Below are 22,869 nucleotides of genomic sequence, written 5' to 3' on the forward strand. Positions count from 1 at the left end.
GCTGTTCATGGATTCACACACAACAGCATCCTCCCACACTGAACATGACAGACACTCATTTATACCCCGCCAAGGCACTGCCAGAGGGTGGGTGGGTGTGTGTGTGTGTGTGTGTGTGTGTGTGTGTGTGTGTGTGTGTGTGTGTGTGTGTGTGTGTGTGTGTGTGTGTGTGTGACAGAGAGAGAAAGAGAGAGACCAAGAGAGTGGGAGAAAGAGAGAGATCCAAACAAATCGAGAAAGGGTGTTAAAGTAGGCTGCTCCTGCCTTTATGAAAGACAACAAGACAACTCTGGTGGGACACTGAGATGTGAAAGGTTAGAGGGCAAGGTTAGAGGGCAAGCAAACAACAACACAAAAGGAGTTTATGAATCCCCTCAGGAGGCATCGAGAGCACGAAAACACACACAAAAAAAATTCAGGGTTGGAGACCATTAAACAAACAAACTGTTTAAACAGGCAGAAAGAGAGAACGAGACACTAATACAGACAGACAGACACCAAGACAGACAGACAGACAGACACCAAGACAGACAGACAGACACCAAGACAGACAGACAGACACCAAGACAGACAGACAGACAGACAGGCACCAAGACAGACAGACAGACAGACAGACACCAAGACAGACAGACAGACACCAAGACAGACAGACAGACACCAAGACAGACAGACAGACAGACAGACACCAAGACAGACAGACAGACACCAAGACAGACAGACAGACACCAAGACAGACAGACAGACAGACACCAAGACAGACAGACAGACACCAAGACAGACAGACAGACAGACAGACACCAAGACAGACAGACAGACACCAAGACAGACAGACAGACACCAAGACAGACAGACAGACAGACAGACAGACAGACAGACACCAAGACAGACAGACAGACACCAAGACAGACAGACAGAGACACCAAGACAGAAAGCGAGAGAGAGAGAGAGACAGAAAGCGAGAGAGAGAGAGAGAGAGAGAGAGACAGAAAGCGAGAGAGAGAGAGAGATACAGAAAGCGAGAGAGAGAGAGAGAGAGACAGAAAGCGAGAGAGAGAGCGAGAGAGAGAGAGACAGAAAACGAGAGAGACAGACAGAAAGCGAGAGAGAGACAGACAGACAGAAAGTGAGAGAGAGACAGACAGACAGAAAGTGAGAGAGAGACAGACAGAAAGCGAGAGAGAGACAGACAGAAAGCGAGAGAGAGACGGACAGAAAGCGAGAGACAGACAGGCAGGTTGGACACGTGTAAAGACAGGGTCTGAGGGGGACTAGGTGGCTGAAGGGGCTCTACCAAGAGCCTATAATGGAATTCACCAGGCTAGCACAGCATGCCATTTCCAAAAGCAATAAACAGCATTTTAATTGAACTCTGCAGTGCTGGCTTTAGGAAGAAAGGGAGAGGGAGAAGGCGAGAGAAACTGAAAGAACAACAACCATCAGCTTGCTGGGGCTCCCTGGATGACTTTTGTGTGACTGTATGCCTACAGTGCAGTTAGTGGAAAAAAAACACAAAGTCAGACTTATTAAGCTGCCACTTGTCCAGAGCAAAAATAATACGTTTTCAGAAGAGTGATACACAAGCACAACCACAGCTTTAAGGAGAAACAGATCAGTCATGGCTACCACAACAAGAGATCTAATGCTTACCGTGGTACATTGCATCAACCAGGTTTACTGTAGCTCCCGCAACACTGGCTGTCTTACTTTGTTTTGGTATTGTAACAGAAAGTGTCTGGTATTGTCTGGTATTGTATGTTTTGGTCTTGTACAGTAAATTCCCTCACCAAGCTCTATCAAATCACTTCTCCAACCCCTACACAACATGTCATGTCACAAGGCTGGTCTGTCTTTCAAAAGTCAATTGACATGCACAGCCCACCACAGGCTCGTCTCTCCCTCTCAGTACTCCAAGTCCCAGAGAGAGGTCTCCTGCAGCGAGTCAAACCAAGCTAGACTGGGCAGGGTTAAGCTAGACAGGGCGAGCAGACGGTTTCAGTGTCTACAAGGTGAACCTGTCAGTGATAGACTTGGAAGGCTATTCTCATAGCGTATGTGAAAACACACACTCCTTCAAAACACACACACACATAGCCCCCCTGTCACATTGTACAAGGTCAGCTCTTCATCGGTCATGGGGACACCAGACTGGGTAATCTCTCCTCCTCCATCTCCCCCTATCCTTCTATTCTCCATTCTTACAAGGGCAGCTCTGAGCACCTCATATTTTAAACTTGATGACGGTCTCTCTCAATCTCTCTCCCCGTCTCTCTCCCCGTCTCTCAAGGATCAGATCAGTGACTTAAGGCCCATGTAAATCCATCTATTCTGTAAAACTGAGGAGTGAACCAGACTCTATAGGCACAGTCCTCAGGAGTCAGCCTGGTACACAAGCAAAGGTGGTATGACGGACAGACGGTAGTTAATAAATTGCATTTAATCATGACAGCGTTAAACCTATTAGAGAGAGAGAGGGTGATGGAGGGAGGAGAGAGACAGAGGAGGAGAGAGAGGAGAGGAGAGAGGGGGGAGGCGTCTATCAAACATGTTCGTCGCCAGTCATCTCCAAGATATAAGAAAATGATTAAGAGGGATTTAATGTCATACGCCAAGCGGGGAAAACGCACACCTGTCAGCTGGAGAATTATGTTATTACACCTTCCTCTCTCTCACTCTCTTTCTCCTACTCTTTCTGTCTATCCCACTATCATAGTCTCCATTTCTCAGATCAGGGTTTCATAACAATGTTCACCACAGGACTGGACAGGGTTGATAGAACTGTGATTAAAAACAGAGCTGCTGAAGTGCCTGTCTACTGCATCTTTCAACACAGTCGTTTCTGGCTCTACTGTTGTTCAAACAGTCTGCTTCTTGGAGGACGCACAGATCTCAGAGCCAAAACCTTTAAACACTGGCCCCTCCAGTCCACTCTGGTGCACTGCACTGTACTTACCCTGGCACTTCCCGCCGTTAGTGGGGTCGCCATGGTAACCAGGCATGCAAGTCTGGCACTGCGGTCCGGTGGTCAAGTTCCTGCACTGCTCACAAGCACTGCCGTTCACACACGTACTGTGGCCGTTACACTGACAAGCTGGGGAAGAGGGAGGGAGAGAGAATCAAGAGGGTTTGGGTGTATAGCTTTAAGTGTGAGGAGGGTTTGGGTGTATAGCTTTACGTGTGAGGAGGGTTTGGGTGTATAGCTTTACGTGTGAGGAGGGTTTGGGTGTATAGCTTTAAGTGTGAGGAGGGTTTGGGTGTATAGCTTTACGTGTGAGGAGGGTTTGGGTGTATAGCTTTACGTGTGAGGAGGGTTTGGGTGTATAGCTTTACGTGTGAGGAGGGTTTGGGTGTATAGCTTTACGTGTGAGGAGGGTTTGGGTGTATAGCTTTACGTGTGAGGAGGGTTTGGGTGTATAGCTTTACGTGTGAGGAGGGTTTGGGTGTATAGCTTTACGTGTGAGGAGGGTTTGGGTGTATAGCTTTACGTGTGAGGAGGGTTTGGGTGTATAGCTTTACATGTGAGGAGGGTTTGGGTATATAGCTTTAAGTGTGAGGAGGGTTTGGGTATATAGCTTTAAGTGTGAGGAGGGTTTGGGTATATAGCTTTAAGTGTGAGGAGGAGGTGTATAGCTTTAAGTGTGAGGAGGAGGTGTATAGCTTTACGTGTGAAGAGGGGATGTATAGCTTTAAGTGTGAGGGGATGTATTGCTTTAAGTGTGAGGAGGGGATGTATAGCTTTAAGTGTGAGGAGGGGATGTATAGCTTTAAGTGTGAGGAGGGGATGTATAGCTTTAAGTGTGAGGAGGGGATGTATAGCTTTAAGTGTGAGGAGGGGATGTATAGCTTTAAGTGTGAAGGCAAGGGATGGAATACAAATGTGTTTTTGTGCATTTATGGTTGTATTGATGTGCTACATGACGTGTCTCTCTTGCTCTGTCTGTCTGCGTGTCTGTCTGCGTGTCTCTTGACTCACCAGGGCAGTGGATGTAGGCCCAGTCAAACCCTTTATCTCTGGGGCACAGACCAGGCTCCAGCACCATGTCTCTGTCCCTCTCCCTGTCTCTGGGCTGTCTGAAGGGGCTTTTCATGGGCCCGCGGTATGACCCCTCCATACACTGGCCCTTCCCTGTGTTAGTGGGGTCTCCACACCAGCCACACTCTGCCTGATCCAAACACTGGCCACACGTCCTCAGGCCCGAGCAGTTCTGAGCTACAAGAGAAAGAGAGACCGAGACAGACAGAGCAAGAGAGAGAGAGAGAGAGATTATTCAGACACAGAAAAGTCCCTAGTAGAATACTTGTCTGATCTTGATAATATTCACCCGTAGTATAAATAACCACTGTTACATCCATCCACCACATAAATAAAGTAGACATGTTACTCATTACTTTATTCATTCTGTTAGCATTGGGAGGCTATACTCTCTAATACGTTCTTAGACAGCCACTGGCTCTTACTGTAATAGCCAGAGGGTTCATTATTTAATGTATTAGAGGGTGGGTATAAATGTATTGGTTTTCATTATTATTCCCATCTTTAGGACACTGGTTATTGTCTGAGCCAAGTTATCAAGGCTTGAGTTGGAGATAACAACATTGAAGTTGATAAAGTATAGTTTATTATGGTGCTGTAAGCCCTTATTACATACAGTGCAAGCGTCACGTCTGGAGGAAACCTGGCATCATCCCTACGGTGAAGCATGGTGGTGGCAGCACTATAATAAACTACTATACTGTGGGGATGTTTTTCAGCGGCAGGGACTGAGAGACTAGTCAGGGATGAGGGAAAGATGAACGGAGCAAAGTACAGAGATCCCTGATGAAAACCTGCTCCAGAGAGCTCAGGACCTCAGACTGGGGTGAAGGTTCACATACCAACAGGACAACAACCGTACGCACACAACCAAGACAGCTCAGGAGTGGCTTCGGGACAAGTCTCTGAATGTCCTTGAGTGGCCAAGCCAGAGCCCAGACTTGAACCCGATCAAACATCTCTGGGGAGACCTGAAAATAGCTGTGCAGCGATACTCCCCATCCAACCTGACAGAGCTTGAGAGGATCTGCCGAGAAGAATAGGAGAAACTCCCCAAATACAGGTGTACCAAGCTTGTAGCGTCATACCCAAGATGATTCAAGGCTGTAAGCGCTGCCAAAGGTGCTTCAACAAAGTACTAAGGGTCTGAATACTTTTGTAAATGTGATTTTTCCATTTTTAATTGATGAATTTGCAAACATTTCACAAAAAAAAACTGTTTTTGCTTTGTCATTATGGGGTATTGTGTATAGATTGATGAGGGAAAAATGAATTGAATACATTTTATAATAAGCCTGTAACATAACAAAATGTGGAAAAGGGGAAGGGGTCTGAATACTTTCCGAATGCACTACACTCTCTTCACATCATCGATTGAAAGCTGGACTCTGACTCAGGATTCCAACCAAAGAGCGACAATTTGCAAACATTTAGGAAACGTGCCCTTGGTTATGTCTATCAGAGAAGGGAGAGGGCTGAGGGTGGCAGCCATGTTGGAACCCGTCGTGGTTGGCTGACGAGTACAGCCCCTAGGCCAAGGTGAATATCGGTTCATACAACAGACCCAACGTTTAGACAACAAAACACTTAATGTCTTTGATAAAGCCCCCCAGGACCAAACAACTTCTATCGACGTGAGATATTTACTGAATATTAACATGTGCAACATCGGCAATTTAAATCAGAAAGTAAGGATGTTCTGTCAGTTTAGAGGACAAAGTTAGCTCAAAAAGCCCCAATGGAGGTGCACTTTCTTTCCATATAAGCTTTCATGTATTGTATGTCAACCTTGCTTTCAAATACATTTCTGACACATACAGTGGGGAGAACAAGTATTTGATACACTGCCGATTTTGCAGGTTTTCCTACTTACAAAGCATCTAGAGGTCTGTAATTTTTTATCATAGGTACACTTCAACTGTGAGAGACGGAATCTAAAACAAAAACCCAGATAATCACTTTGTCTGATTTTTAAGTAATTCATTTGCATTTTATTGCATGACATAAGTATTTGATACATCAGAAAAGCAGAACTTAATTTTTGGTACAGAAACGTTGGTTTGCAATTACAGAGATCATAGGTTTCCTGTAGTTCTTGACCAGGTTTGCACACACTGCAGCAGGGATTTTGGCCCACTCCTCCATACAGACCTTCTCCAGATGTCTTATTTTTTTCTTTATTATACATTGTAGAGCAATAGTGAAGACATTAAAACTATGAAATAACATATGGAATCATGTAGTAACCAAAAAAGTGGTAAATAAATCAAAATATATATATTTTTTGAGATTCTTCAAAGTAGCCACCCTTTGCCTTGATGACAGCTTTGTACACTCTTGGCATTCTCTCAACCAGCTTCATGAGGTAGTCACCTGGAATGCATTTCAATTAACAGGTGTGCCTTGTTAAAAGTTAACTTGTGGAGTTTCTTTCCTTCTTAATGCGTTTGAGCCAATCAGTTTTGTTGTGACAATGTAGGGGTGGTATACAGAAGATATCCTAAATCCATATTATGGCAAGAACAGCTCAAATAAGCAAAGAGAAATGACAGTCCATCATTACTTTAAGACATGAAGGTCAGTCAATACGGAACATTTCAAGAACTTTGAAAGTTTCTTCAAGTGCAGTCACAAAAAACATCAAGCGCTATGATGAAACTGGCTCTCATGAGGACCGCCACAGGGAAGGAAGAGACAAAGTCTTGTTCATATTGTTGAGGCCACAACCAGTTGACCTGTTTAACTACTCCATGATGGCCAAACCTGAGTCAATCATTTACATTTATATTGTATTACTGTTATACAGTATAAGCAGGCTATGAATATAGAATCACAAACAAAAATAAACTAATCAAAATATAATTTATAACACTTTTTGAGTTACTACATGATTCCATATGTGTTATTTCATAGTTTTGATGTCTTCATTATTATTCTACAATGTAGAAAATAGTAAAAAATAAAGCTTTAACTGGTACTGTATGTTATAATATGGCTTTTGTTTCCTGGATTGGCGTCCCCGGTGATTTTACCCATGCACAGCTAATGTGTGTATCTACAGACATTTAGTTAGTAACTCTGGCAAACATAGAATCTTAACTGCCTGTCCTTGACGAAGCAGAGTTGGGACTAATACACTTCTAACTTCCTTGTCAACGTTTCATTCTTCTTGAGGACATATCCAGTGAAAAAAAGTGCTTTGTGTTGCTTAAACTTTCCAGTGGCTTGACCTTTTCTTTCCTAAATAAATGGAATTCCATAAACGTCGTCTCTGTTGAGGATACATTGGTATTCATAAAATGATTCTGACATTCAAACGAAAGCTTTACTGGGAAATTAGAAAATACATATTTTACAGCATTCAACGCTTACAAAGAATATCTCCATCCATAACTTCCTTTAATGGATTCAGAAGCCGAGGTAAGCTTGGTGGGCTAGTTAAATTGGTTTTCATTCAGAGCGTGTGAGAAGTTGGACTGGTCGATTGAACTTTTATGAATTGTTTTATTATTTTCCTGCTTTGAACTTGTTGTCGAGCATAACAGGAAATAATGTGATTGTGATTCAATATTTATAGCCTGCTTATACTGTGTAACAATAATACAATATAAATGTAAATGATTGACTCAGGTTTGGCCATCATGGAGTAGTTAAACAAGTCAACTGGTTGTGAGCTCCACAATATGAACAAATAGCTTTGAAACACAACTGAAGCAGGACACACAAGTTAACTCAAAAATAACCCCTATGAGACCAAAAGGTACGAGGGAGTTATCCAAGATGTTCCTTTCTATTGTCATGTGAGTTTTCCTGGATGAACGGTAGAATTAGAATTTTTGCCAGGAGATATGGTTTTGATCCACTCCCATTTCCACAAGCCACAGATGTGTTCAGCTGAACTTTTCTCCCCAAAATCTGTGTTTCCGAGTCTGTCCCTGTTGCATTATTCAACCATGCTGCTGATTAATTTCTAGGTTCTCGTCTGTTTCTCCAACTACAATCTTGTGCTTCATAATTAGAAACACAGAAGCTCTCCTCTCACCCGGCCTCAGAGAGGCAGTAGTGTTTACACAGGGTAGAAATATTGTCTTCCTAAGCACCAACACTTTTTTAGGCTTTCTCAAAGGGCTCTTGTAGTTGGTTTCAAGTTCAAGCAAAAGTGCACCTCCAAGTAGCAAGAATCAAAAAGCAGAATCGCTCATTTCAAAAAGCATGAAGCTAGGTTTATGCATCCCAGACATGATAGTTCAATAAGCAATCATATACACAACACTCTTTCACCATTCTGACTCCCATCTTCTTTATATTTCAGGAGGTTCATACCCTGTCTTTTTCCACGTGTATTGAGAACACTTTAAATGAAACATAACCCAGCCCAACCTCTGTCGATCACATAACAGAAGCCTAAAACACCTAAAAAATATATTGTTTTCTCAAACGATGCTGGGATTGTCTTAAGAACAGCTCGTCTATAAAGAACTGCTAATGACTTGTATCCTTCTCAATGACAGATCTGTAGCATCTGTATGGAAACCGTCTGTAAACTCTCCTTCCAGACCCATATCAAACATCTCCAATCCAAAGTTAAATCTAGAATTGGCTTCCTATTTCGCAACAAAGCATCCTTCACTCATGCTGCCAAACATACCCTTGTAAAACTGACCATCCTACCAATCCTCGACTTTGGCGATGTCATTTACAAAATAGCCTCCAATACCCTACTCAACAAATTGGATGCAGTCTATCACAGTGCAATCCGTTTTGTCACCAAAGCCCCATATACTACCCACCATTGCGACCTGTACGCTCTCGTTGGCTGGCCCTCGCTTCATACTCGTCGCCAAACCCACTGGCTCCATGTCATCTACAAGTCCCCCCTTATCTCAGCTCGCTGGTCACCATAGCATCTCCCACCTGTAGCACACGCTCCAGCAGGTATATCTCTCTAGTCACCCCCAAAACCAATTCTTTCTTTGGCCGCCTCTCTTTCCAGTTCTCTGCTGCCAATGACTGGAACGAGCTACAAAAATCTCTGAAACTGGAAACACTTATCTCCCTCACTAGCTTTAAGCACCAACTGTCAGAGCAGCTCACAGATTACTGCACCTGTACATAGCCCACCTATAATTTAGCCCAAACAACTACCTCTTTCCCAACTGTATTTTATTTATTTATTTATTTTGCTCCTTTGCACCCCATTATTTTTATTTCTACTTTGCACATTCTTCCATTGCAAAACTACCATTCCAGTGTTTTACTTGCTATATTGTATTTACCTTGCCACCATGGCCTTTTTTGCCTTTACCTCCCTTCTCACCTCATTTGCTCACATCGTATATAGACTTGTTTATACTGTAATATTGACTGTATGTTTGTTTTACTCCATGTGTAACTCTGTGTCGTTGTATCTGTCGAACTGCTTTGCTTTATCTTGGCCAGGTCGCAATTGTAAATGAGAACTTGTTCTCAACTTGCCTACCTGGTTAAATAAAGGTAAAATAAATAAATAAAATAAAAAATGGAGACTAGAGTGATGTACCATTGCTTTTCCGAAACGTACGCCTGTTTCTATGTCCCATCAACAAATGATCTGATCTATGCAGAAACAGAGAGCTCCTTTTTATTTCTGGTCCTGGATGGTCAGCCGTTGAAGTGTCCTGCTGTAAGGAATGCTTTGGGTATTTTCAAGTCCTTCAGTCGCGCACCTGATTCCCTTTATATTCAAGCTGGTCTGTAGCGCCCTGTGTGAGCTCAAAGCACACGGGGACGATGGTTGATTGCTTAACGAACATATGCAGGTGTTGGTCAGGTTAATGCTGCTGGACATTTGGGAGGTGTTCCAGGCAGATGGATGGGGATGGTGAATCACTCTGAGATGTAAAGAACTGGGCACTGCCCTCATTCGATGCCAAAGTGCCTTTGTGTGTGCGTGCGAGAGCGTGTGTAGGAGGTAAGCTGAACCTAACTAAGGAGAACAGGGACCTGGCTGAGTTCTAATTACCTGCTGAAATGTGACCTTAATGGGGAGAAAGCCCATTTCCAGGAACAGCAGCAGAATCACATTGTGTTCAGGGGGACATTCTGTCAGGAATACAGCCAGATTGGAGTTGCTGACCTCCCCCGGCCTTTCGAGATAAATACATCCTGTGGCTAGTACGCCAAATAGTGAATCTTGTTTCCTGTTTCTTGCAATATCCCCTCCAAACCAAAACACAAGAAATCATCTATCTAAAAAAAGACACAGAAAGTTACTGTGGATAGAGAAAAGGCAAACTTGACGGGAAAACATTGGAAATGATTTTCAGCTGAAGAGAACAGGCAAAGAACCACACTATCCTGCAGCTCATTGGCAATGGAGTCGAATAACAATTGAGTTTTGTATATTTGCTCTCCCCCTACAAAAACCTGCAACATACTAAACTTGATCAAATAATCCTAGGGCGAACCATGACATTTCTTTAAATGAACATGTTGAAAACAAAAAGACATTAGCACAATGCCGCACTGTGTTTGGCTGTAACAGTATATTTATTTATCTCCACGTTCTGAAGTACAAAAGCATGATATGGGCTTAGTGTACACAACGACGCTACCAACCATTTACATGCTGATTGGCCCCATATCGTCAGGCTTCCGAGAGTTGCATTACTCTGGAGGACAATAAAAACAATAGAACAATTTGCCTAATTTCATTCCCCAAATCTCAGAACCGACATGTAGAGTGTTAAGTGTGAGAAATGTCAGGCCATAAAACGAATACTGTACAAGCACACTGACCATGATATAGTAGCTGAACGGTAATGACTTCAGAATCCCCTGGTGACGGCACTGAGTACAACAATGACATGCACTGTGAATACTGTACAAGCACACTGACCATGATATAGTAGCTGAACGGTAATGACTTCAGAATCCCCTGGTGACGGCACTGAGTACAACAATGACATGCACTGTGAATACTGTACAAGCACACTGACCATGATATAGTAGCTGAACGGTAATGACTTCAGAATCCCCTGGTGACGGCACTGAGTACAACAATGACATGCACTGTGAATACTGTACAAGCACACTGACCATGATATAGTAGCTGAACGGTAATGACTTCAGAATCCCCTGGTGACGGCACTGAGTACAACAATGACATGCACTGTGAATACTGTACAAGCACACTGACCATGATATAGTAGCTGAACGGTAATGACTTCAGAATCCCCTGGTGACGGCACTGAGTACAACAATGACATGCACTGTGAATACTGTACAAGCACACTGACCATGATATAGTAGCTGAACGGTAATGACTTCAGAATCCCCTGGTGACGGCACTGAGTACAACAATGACATGCACTGTGAATACTGTACAAGCACACTGACCATGATATAGTAGCTGAACGGTAATGACTTCAGAATCCCCTGGTGACGGCACTGAGTACAACAATGACATGCACTGTGAATACTGTACAAGCACACTGACCATGATATAGTAGCTGAACGGTAATGACTTCAGAATCCCCTGGTGACGGCACTGAGTACAACAATGACATGCACTGTGAATACTGTACAAGCACACTGACCATGATATAGTAGCTGAACGGTAATGACTTCAGAATCCCCTGGTGACGGCACTGAGTACAACAATGACATGCACTGTGAATACTGTACAAGCACACTGACCATGATATAGTAGCTGAACGGTAATGACTTCAGAATCCCCTGGTGACGGCACTGAGTACAACAATGACATGCACTGTGAATACTGTACAAGCACACTGACCATGATATAGTAGCTGAACGGTAATGACTTCAGAATCCCCTGGTGACGGCACTGAGTACAACAATGACATGCACTGTGAATACTGTACAAGCACACTGACCATGATATAGTAGCTGAACGGTAATGACTTCAGAATCCCCTGGTGACGGCACTGAGTACAACAATGACATGCACTGTGAATACTGTACAAGCACACTGACCATGATATAGTAGCTGAACGGTAATGACTTCAGAATCCCCTGGTGACGGCACTGAGTACAACAATGACATGCACTGTGAATACTGTACAAGCACACTGACCATGATATAGTAGCTGAACGGTAATGACTTCAGAATCCCCTGGTGACGGCACTGAGTACAACAATGACATGCACTGTGAATACTGTACAAGCACACTGACCATGATATAGTAGCTGAACGGTAATGACTTCAGAATCCCCTGGTGACGGCACTGAGTACAACAATGACATGCACTGTGAATACTGTACAAGCACACTGACCATGATATAGTAGCTGAACGGTAATGACTTCAGAATCCCCTGGTGACGGCACTGAGTACAACAATGACATGCACTGTGAATACTGTACAAGCACACTGACCATGATATAGTAGCTGAACGGTAATGACTTCAGAATCCCCTGGTGACGGCACTGAGTACAACAATGACATGCACTGTGAATACTGTACAAGCACACTGACCATGATATAGTAGCTGAACGGTAATGACTTCAGAATCCCCTGGTGACGGCACTGAGTACAACAATGACATGCACTGTGAATACTGTACAAGCACACTGACCATGATATAGTAGCTGAACGGTAATGACTTCAGAATCCCCTGGTGACGGCACTGAGTACAACAATGACATGCACTGTGAATACTGTACAAGCACACTGACCATGATATAGTAGCTGAACGGTAATGACTTCAGAATCCCCTGGTGACGGCACTGAGTACAACAATGACATGCACTGTGAATACTGTACAAGCACACTGACCATGATATAGTAGCTGAACGGTAATGACTTCAGAATCCCCTGGTGACGGCACTGAGTACAACAATGACATGCACTGTGAATACTGTACAAGCACACTGACCATGATATAGTAGCTGAACGGTAATGACTTCAGAATCCCCTGGTGACGGCACTGAGTACAACAATGACATGCACTGTGAATACTGTACAAGCACACTGACCATGATATAGTAGCTGAACGGTAATGACTTCAGAATCCCCTGGTGACGGCACTGAGTACAACAATGACATGCACTGTGAATACTGTACAAGCACACTGACCATGATATAGTAGCTGAACGGTAATGACTTCAGAATCCCCTGGTGATGGCACTGAGTACAACAATGACATGCACTGTGAATACTGTACAAGCACACTGACCATGATATAGTAGCTGAACGGTAATGACTTCAGAATCCCCTGGTGACGGCACTGAGTACAACAATGACATGCACTGTGAATACTGTACAAGCACACTGACCATGATATAGTAGCTGAACGGTAATGACTTCAGAATCCCCTGGTGACGGCACTGAGTACAACAATGACATGCACTGTGAATACTGTACAAGCACACTGACCATTATATAGTAGCTGAACGGTAATGACTTCAGAATCCCCTGGTGACGGCACTGAGTACAACAATGACATGCACTGTGAATACTGTACAAGCACACTGACCATGATATAGTAGCTGAACGGTAATGACTTCAGAATCCCCTGGTGACGGCACTGAGTACAACAATGACATGCACTGTGAATACTGTACAAGCACACTGACCATGATATAGTAGCTGAACGGTAATGACTTCAGAATCCCCTGGTGACGGCACTGAGTACAACAATGACATGCACTGTGAATACTGTACAAGCACACTGACCATGATATAGTAGCTGAACGGTAATGACTTCAGAATCCCCTGGTGACGGCACTGAGTACAACAATGACATGCACTGTGAATACTGTACAAGCACACTGACCATGATATAGTAGCTGAACGGTAATGACTTCAGAATCCCCTGGTGATGGCACTGAGTACAACAATGACATGCACTGTGAATACTGTACAAGCACACTGACCATGATATAGTAGCTGAACGGTAATGACTTCAGAATCCCCTGGTGACGGCACTGAGTACAACAATGACATGCACTGTGAATACTGTACAAGCACACTGACCATGATATAGTAGCTGAACGGTAATGACTTCAGAATCCCCTGGTGACGGCACTGAGTACAACAATGACATGCACTGTGAATACTGTACAAGCACACTGACCATGATATAGTAGCTGAACGGTAATGACTTCAGAATCCCCTGGTGACGGCACTGAGTACAACAATGACATGCACTGTGAATACTGTACAAGCACACTGACCATGATATAGTAGCTGAACGGTAATGACTTCAGAATCCCCTGGTGACGGCACTGAGTACAACAATGACATGCACTGTGAATACTGTACAAGCACACTGACCATGATATAGTAGCTGAACGGTAATGACTTCAGAATCCCCTGGTGACGGCACTGAGTACAACAATGACATGCACTGTGAATACTGTACAAGCACACTGACCATGATATAGTAGCTGAACGGTAATGACTTCAGAATCCCCTGGTGACGGCACTGAGTACAACAATGACATGCACTGTGAATACTGTCGCTGACGTGGTATAATGGGGGGGGGGGGGGGGGGGGGGGTGTTCGGGCATGTTGTGACCATGACGAAACGTGGTGAAAGCTCTACCCCCCATCTGTTTAATTGCTCACATGATGAAAAGTGGTAAAAACAGAGTCCTCAGACCGCAAGTTACTTGTTGCATTTGACTACAAGAACAGACACACAAAAAGTTACTATTGGTACCAACATCTGCTTGTGACATGACTTTTCAAAATAGCAATTGTGTAAAACACATACTGTTAATCTCGTAACAAAAAAATTTTCGGACATAAAAGGATCTATATATATATATAATATATATATATATATATATATATATATATATATATATATCATGAGAAAGTTAAAATCCCAGAACCAATCGAACATCGGAGACCTTTAACGGAGGGCTTTTAGCTCAAAGAAAACACAAACTCGAAAACATGTATTTTTCATTAGAGTTGGATAAACATCGATACGTTATTGATTTTCCCATAGTACCCACGGCAGTACCTACAGTGCATTCACCTAAGAGTCTAGAAAAGTGGAAGCACCTGCTGACTGTGGAGCAGAACGAGTCCACAAACATCTGATCTCTCTGAGCTACATTAACCCTGAAGGATTCACTACTAACAAACAGGAACTCAGCTGAATATGGAATGGGACAGAGAGAGACACAGAGAGACCAAGAGAAAGACAAAGAGAGAGCGCGAGAGAGCGAGCCCAAGAGAGAGGTATAAGGTGCTGAAACAAATAATTCAATCCATCAACCTATCAATTCTACTCTAAGAGGTTTTCTACCAACAGCATTATTGTTGACCAGAGTAATGCTGTCACTTGCATTAGTGTCAATAGTAGTGGTACGATGACAGGCATTTGTTTAGAGTGATTGTTTGCAATAATCCATTTGCACATACAGTGGGGCAAAAAAGTATTTAGTCAGACACCAATTGTGCAAGTTCTCCCACTTAAAAAGATGAGAGAGGCCTGTAATTTTCATCATAGGTACAATTCAACTATGACAGACAAAATGAGAAATAAAACCCCAAATATCACATTGTAGGATTTTTTATGAATTTATTTGCAAATTATGGTGGAAAATAAGTATTTGGTCAATAACAAAAGTTTATTTCAATACTTTGTTATATACCCTTTGTTGGCAATGACAGAGGTCAAACGTTTTCTGGAAGTTTTGGCCCATTCCTCCATGCAGATCTCCTCTAGAGCAGTGATGTTTTGGGGCTGTTGCTGGGCAACACAGACTTACAACTCCCTCCAAAGATTTCCTATGGGGTTGAGATCTGGAGACTGGCTAGGCCACTCCAGGACCTTGAAATGCTTCTTACGAAGCCACTCCTTCGTTGCCCGGGCAGTATGTTTGGGATCATTGTCATGCTGAAAGACCCAGCCACGTTTCATGTTCAATGCCCTTGCTGATGGAAGGAGGTTTTCACTCAAAATCTTACGATACATGGCCCCATTCATTCTTTCCTTTACACGGATCAGTCGTCCTGGTCCCTTTGCAGAAAAACAGCCCCAAAGCATGATGTTTCCACCCCCATGCTTCACAGTAGGTATGGTGTTCTTTGGATGCAACTCAGCATTCTTTGTCCTCCAAACACGATGAGTTGAGTTTTTACCAAAAAGTTATATTTTGGTTTCATCTGACCATATGACATTCTCCCAATCTTCTTCTGGATCATCCAAAAGCTCTCTAGCAAACTTCAGACGGGCCTGGACATGTACTGGCTTAAGCAGCGGGACACGTCTGGCACTGCAGGATTTGAGTCCCTGGCGGCGTAGTGTGTTACTGATGGTAGGCTTTGTTACTTTGGTCCCAACTCTCTGCAGGTCATTCACTAGGTCCCCCCCTTGTGGTTCTGGGATTTTTGCTCACCGTTCTTGTGATCATTTTGACCCCACGGGGTGAGATCTTGCGTGGAGCCCCAGATCGAGGGAGATTAGCAGTGGTCTTGTATGTCTTCCATTTCCTAATAATTGCTCCCACAGTTGATTCCTTCAAGCCAAGCTGCTTACCTATTGCAGATTCAGTCTTCCCAGCCTGGTGCAGGTCTACAATTTTGTTTCTGGTGTCCTTTGACAGCTCTTTGGTCTTGGCCATAGTGGAGTTTGGAGTGGGACTGTTTGAGGTTGTGGACAGGTGTCTTTTATACTGATAACAAGTTCAAACAGGTGCCATTAATACAGGTAACGAGTGGAGGACAGAGGAGCCTCTTAAAGAAGAAGTTACAGGTCTGTGAGAGCCAGAAATCTTGCTTGTTTGTAGGTGACCAAATACTTGTTTTCCACCATAATTTGCAAATAAATTCATAAAAAATCCTACAATGAGAATTTCTGGATATTTTTTTTAAGTGGGAGAACTTGCACAATTGGTGGCTGACTAAATACTTTTTTGCCCCACTGTATTCCTTTTGGAGGTTGTATTGAAAACACACACAGTGGATGCTGGACAGTTTGACTCATCCAGTATGACTGGTATACTCACAGGCGCAGTCTCCAGTCTGCCACTCCAGACACTGTCCGTAGGGGAAGGAGATGACGTAGGCGTTGGAGTCCACACAACGCTGGGTGCTGCTGCACCACATACACTCCATGGCCTGGCTGGTGCAGTTGGCACAGGTGGTGCGCAGGGTGCAGGGCGTCTTACACGGACGGGCACTCTGGTTGGGGCTCACTGTAGACAGGAGAAAATAAGGTAACATTTAAATCATGTCTGTCCAGTGCAGAGTAGTGCTGAAAATCAACTGCAGTGTTTAAAGCAGACATTTCCTCTCTACCTTGGACAGAGTATTTTTTACAACAAGTACTCACATAACCATTCATTAAATAAGTCATTTAACTCAAGAGTAGACGTAACCAAGAGTAATTTCCTCTCTCAGTCTACCTCCATCATTTGAGCTGAGTTAGGACAGGCAAGTTATTTCAGAGTGGGAGACACCCCCGTGAGAGAGGAAGCAGAACGGTAATGAGAAACTGCAGGGTGTCTTTGGTTACCCATTCCCCCTCTACTCTGTCTGTACAAAGCGGAGCTATGGGAGGGATGGCGGCCAAAACCGAACACTTAAGGATTCATTTGCTTGGGCTCCCCAGCTATTCTGGGCTCTTAAAATCAGTTCTAGAATAGTTCAGTGGGGCTAAAAGCAGACAGGAAAAATACCATGAGTCAGATGAGCCTGTTGATTCCAGTTTCCTTGCATGTGTGTTTGTGTGAGTAGGACAGGTCGGTCACTGAGGGGCCATGATGGGGAGGAAGGTCAGCTACTGTCAAACAGTCCGGGCTATGATCTTCTCCAGTTGTACCACTACTCTTCCTAAAACAATATAGTATCCCTCCACATACAATCTGCCCCCTTTTAAATTCACTAGACTAGTGAATTCTGCCCCTTGTCACTGATGATGGCAACACGGGTTTCTGGATGTAAACTTTTCTTTGCCACTCCAACGGATCTCTAATTCAATAGTGTCTGATTGAGCTTTAGAATGATCACATACTAACAACTGCTGAATGGATCAATCACATGTTCAAGGGAGGCTTCTTAGAATTCACAAGGGTTGCAGGTGTCTTTGAGAATTAGTCTGTATTTAGTCTTCATTGTTCAAATCATCCCCACCTCAATTATTCTCCAGCTCTCCTTCCCTCTACTTCCCTCCCTCTCTCTCCCAGTCCCTCTCTCACCAACTGGTTTTTCACAGATGAGTCCGTCGGTGGTGGCGGTGCAGGGGTTGGCCTTGAGCCCTGCCACCTCTGCCCTCTCCAGGTAGGCACAGAAGCCTGAGTCGCTGGGCTCTCCAGTCAGCCACTGCAGAGAGGAGTTGGTGAAGGGAGACATGTCCTCCCAGCCCCAGTATGAGATGTTGATCTTTCTCAGGCCCACCCACGGAGCTATCTTCTACAGGACAAATAGAAGGGAGAAAAAGAGGTAGAGAGAGAAAAAGAGGTAGAGAGAGGGATAAAAAGAGGTAGAGAGAGAGAGAGAAAAGGAGGTAGAGCGAGAGAGAGAAAGAGGTAGAGCGAGAGAGAGAAAAAGAAGTAGAGAGAGAGAGAAAAAGAGGTAGAGAGAGGGAGAAAAAGAGGTAGAGAGAAGGAGAAAAAGAGGTAGAGAGAGAGAAAAAGAGGTAGAGAGAGGGAGAAAAAGAGGTAGAGAGAGAAAAAGAGGTAGAGAGAAAAAGAGGTAGAGAGAAAAAGAGGTAGAGAGAAAAAGAGGTAGAGAGAGAGAAAAAGAGGTAGAGCGAGGGAGAAAAAGAGGTAGCGCGAGGGAGAAAAAGAGGTAGAGAGAGAAAAAGAGGTCGAGCGAGAGAGAGAAAAAGAGGTAGAGCGAGAGAGAGAAAAAGAGGTAGAGCGAGAGAGAGAAAAAGAGGTAGAGCGAGAAAAAGAGATAGAGAGAGGGAGAAAAATAGGTAGGGAGAAAAGGAGGTAGAGAGAGGGAGAAAAAGAGGTAGAGAGAGGGAGAAAAAGAGGTAGAGAGAGGGAGAAAAAGAGGTAGAGAGTGGGAGAAAAAGAGGTAGAGAGTGGGAGAAAAAGAGAAAGACGAGAAGGAGATGGGGAGAGAAAGAAGAAAGAGAGAGAGAGAGGTTATGGATGGAGAGCATGGAATCTAAGCTAAGAGTTTTCTCTATTCTCCATGTTGAGGGTCAGTCAGTATGAAAACATGTTATTCATTTCCCAACATACAGTACATCATATATATTTGATCAAAGTAATGTTTATGTGAAATCTTAAATCAAACCGTTGGGCAAATTGCTATAATTACAGTGAAAGTGCCGACCTCAGCCAACACTAACCCATAAAACCAAGACAGGCCAGAGTCATTAAACTAAGGTACTTATTAGACTTTTACAAATGTCTGTGTATGAGTTATTTCATAACGGCAATAATGTCTCAAAAGTTTTACCTGTAATGAATGGTTAATTAGCCGGCAACACCTGCTATGATCTATCACACAGTGAACATTTACAAGAGCGGAACACTTGAGTAACCGAGGGAGACCGGAAGGATTCAAATCCTGAAACACTTGTTGCTGTACTCTGAAAATGCACTTGAATTCAAATCCCCTATTACAGGCCAACTGGGACAAAAAATAATGAATTGCTTGGATGAAAAGAAAACTGATTATTGTAGCCACGAAGAGCATAAACTCCTTCCAAATAACTGGCAGAAAAGAGCTAAGAGGGATGGATACCTGTTGCCACTGCATCATAAAACATCAAAGGTGAGCCTTATTATAAAGAACAGTGTTAATATTCAAAGAGCAGAAACATGCTACTTAAACACCCCACCCTAAAACCATCGAGAGAGATCCTCGAGCACCATTCAAATAATAACCCCAGTCAAATACTTGCTCCTGCATATCCTTCTCAGTTCTGACAGCACAATCACTGGAAAAGCCGACATGTGTGGTCGGCATTTAAACGGGAAGTGTGACTCGTGACAAAATAAATACAAAAAGTTAGGTTGGGATCACGGATATCTCAGTGTTGGCGCTATATCCAATGGATCACGTGTGGACTGACTCATCAGTAATTAAGCTAAGACACGTGTTCAATGTGTTTGGCTTCAGATCATCATGGGGTAATATAAGTTCCACTGTCATGGCGATTCCTTAGGCATTCGTATTGGGAAAAAATGCATTCCTCAAGACAGAACTTTATGAAGGACAACGTTCAAAACAACACACCATTTTAAACCGAGGCGTTTCCCTTACCTTCTCCAGTAGCTGGTACTTCTGCAGCTCGTCCAGTACAAAGTCCACCTGCTTGGGAGTGGTGAGGGAGGCTATGTTCCCGTCTAGGTTCTTACAGTAGTGCTGGGCGTTGTCATAGCTCTCCCTGCTGGAGTTGATCCTCAGGCATGCCTCCCCTACATGGTGCCAGCCTTCTCCACAGAGCTGAGCTGTGGACAGAGCAGTACTTTAGACCCAGGCTTCTGACTGTGCTGGGCCACGCAATTGGATAGTGCATAGATCTGCTCCTGGCCTCAAGACCCCTCATATCAACTGGATTTGATATGCAACTCACAGCACACTGATATATCGTTAATTATAAACTGGGCGGTTCGAGCCCTGAATGCTGATTGGCTGACCACGGGTATGACAACACATTTATTTTTACTATTCTGATTACGTTGATAACCAGTTTATAATAGCAATAAGGCACCTCGGAGGTTTGTGGTATATGGCCAATATACCACGGCTAAGGGCTGTTTTCAGGCACATTGCGTTGCGTTGCGTTGTGTTTAAGAACAGCCCTTAGCCATGGTATATTGGCCATATACCACAGCCCCTCATGCCTTATTGCTTAAATATAAAAGTGAGGTTGACTGACAAGTATTTGATGGTGTGAAATCAGGCAATGTCAGTCAGTTGAGATAAAGATAGAGAATGATGGACTATTCTTCAAAGAGGCGTGCATCGACCACCCTGCATGAATACACAAGTATGTGTCTGTCCAGCACCAGCAAACAGACACGTCAAACAGTGGGAGGAACTACATGGACGCCTGACGAGACCTTTATGAAAACAACAATTTGCAGAAATTAAAGGAAAAACAACTCCAGTTTCATCACAACAATTTTTCTGCTTATTTCGGAGACTTGCGCTGATTACATTCATAGTTTGGATAATGGATACCATCACATGCTTCTCATCAGACTGAGAAAGAATCCCTTTTTTCCATAAAAGGCTATTGAAAAGATGACTTAACGACAGAGCAGTAGTGAAGAACTCAAACACTTGGCTAGAGTTACAGTCTTTAGAACAATACACAGATCAACATTGCAGCACTTTTTGCTAATCACTCATAGCTTTACATTGAAGCCAAAGGTCAGGCTCAATTTGCAATTCACATATATATATATACACAGCACACACACACACACACACACACAAGCTCAGCAAAAAAAGAAATGTACCTTTTTCAGTATGGTCTTTCAAAGATAATTCGTAAAAATCCAAATAACTTCACAGATCTTCATTGTTAAGGGTTTAAACACTGTTTCCCATGCTTGTTCAATGAACCATAAACAATTAATGAACATGCACCCGTGGAACGGTCATTAAGACACTAACAGCTTACAGACGGTAGGCAATTAAGGTCACAGTTAGGAAATCTTAGGACACTAAAGAGGCCTATCTACTGACTCTGAAAAACACCAAAAGAAAGATGCCCAGGGTCCCTGCTCATCTACGTGAATGTGCCTTAGGCATGATGCAAGTATGAATGAGGACTGCAGATGTAGCCAGGAAAATAAATTGCAATGTCTGTACTGTGAGACACCTAAGACAGTGCTACAGGGAGACGGGGCGGACAGCTGATCTTCCTCGCGGTGGCAGACCACGTGTAACAACATCTGCATGGGTTCGGTACATCTGAACATCACACCTGCGGGACAGGTACAGGATGGCAACAACAACTGCCCGAGTTACACCAGGAAAGCACAATCCCTCCATCAGTGCTCAAACTGTCCGCAATAGTGCTCTTCACTGACGAGTCGCAGTTTTGTCTCACCAGGGGTGATGGTCGGATTCGCGTTTATCGTTGAAGGAATGAGCGTTACACCGAGGCCTGTACTCTGGAGAGGAATTGATTTGGAGGTGGAGGGTCCGTCATGGGGCGGTGTGTCACAGCGTCATCGGACTGAGCTTGTTGTCATTGCAGGCAATCTCAACGCTGTGCATTACAGGAAGACATTCATCTCCCTGACGTGGTACACTTCCTGCAGGCTCATCCTGACATGACCCTCCAGCATGACAATGCCACCAGCCATACTGCTCAATCTGTGTGTGATTTCTTGCAAGACAGGAATGTCAGTGTTCTGCCATGGCCAGCAAAAAACCCAGATCTCAATACCATTGAGCACGTCTGGGACCTGTTGGATCGGAGGGTTAGGGCCATTCCCCCCAGAAATGTCCGGAAACTTGCAGGTGCCTTGGTGGAAGAGTGTGGTAACATCTCACAGCAAGAACTGGCCAATCTGGTGCAGTCCATGAGGAGGAGATGCACTGCAGTACTTAATGCAGCAAGTGGCCACACCAGATACTGACTGGTACTTTTGATTTTGACCCCCCCTTTGTTCAGGGACACAGTATTCAATTTCTGTTAGTCACATGTCTGTGGAACTTGTTCAGTTTATGTCTCAGTTGTTGCATCTTGTTGTGTTCAGACAAATTTTTGCACGTTAAGTTTGCTGAAAATAAACGCAGTTGACAGTGAGAGGACATTTCTTTTTTTGCTGAGTTTAGAATCGTGAGAACCGCAATACGCATCAGCACCTAAGTATTGTGATAATATCGTATTGTGAGGTCCCAGGCAAGTCCCAGCCCTAGTTAATAATGCATCAAACATTGGCACAAGTTCTCCA

At 43.8% G+C, this 22,869-nt stretch overlaps 1 protein-coding gene across 2 annotated transcripts in view; it reads right to left on the bottom strand.

Moving 5' to 3' along the window:
* The window catches only part of LOC110532724 (attractin-like protein 1), a 323,112-nt gene that overhangs the window by 210,898 nt on the left and 89,345 nt on the right, over positions 1 to 22,869 (bottom strand). For both annotated transcript variants that reach the window (XM_036986147.1, XM_036986138.1), the window contains 5 exons: positions 20,216 to 20,403; positions 18,190 to 18,403; positions 16,999 to 17,187; positions 3,971 to 4,207; positions 2,951 to 3,088 (listed from right to left, as the gene is read on the bottom strand). In XM_036986147.1, coding sequence (XP_036842042.1) covers positions 2,951 to 3,088; positions 3,971 to 4,207; positions 16,999 to 17,187; positions 18,190 to 18,403; positions 20,216 to 20,403 — 966 coding nt within the window. The remainder of the gene's footprint in view (positions 1 to 2,950; positions 3,089 to 3,970; positions 4,208 to 16,998; positions 17,188 to 18,189; positions 18,404 to 20,215; positions 20,404 to 22,869) is intronic.

This window comes from Oncorhynchus mykiss, chromosome 1 (assembly GCF_013265735.2).
Source record: "Oncorhynchus mykiss isolate Arlee chromosome 1, USDA_OmykA_1.1, whole genome shotgun sequence".
Taxonomy (NCBI): Eukaryota; Metazoa; Chordata; class Actinopteri; order Salmoniformes; family Salmonidae; genus Oncorhynchus; species Oncorhynchus mykiss.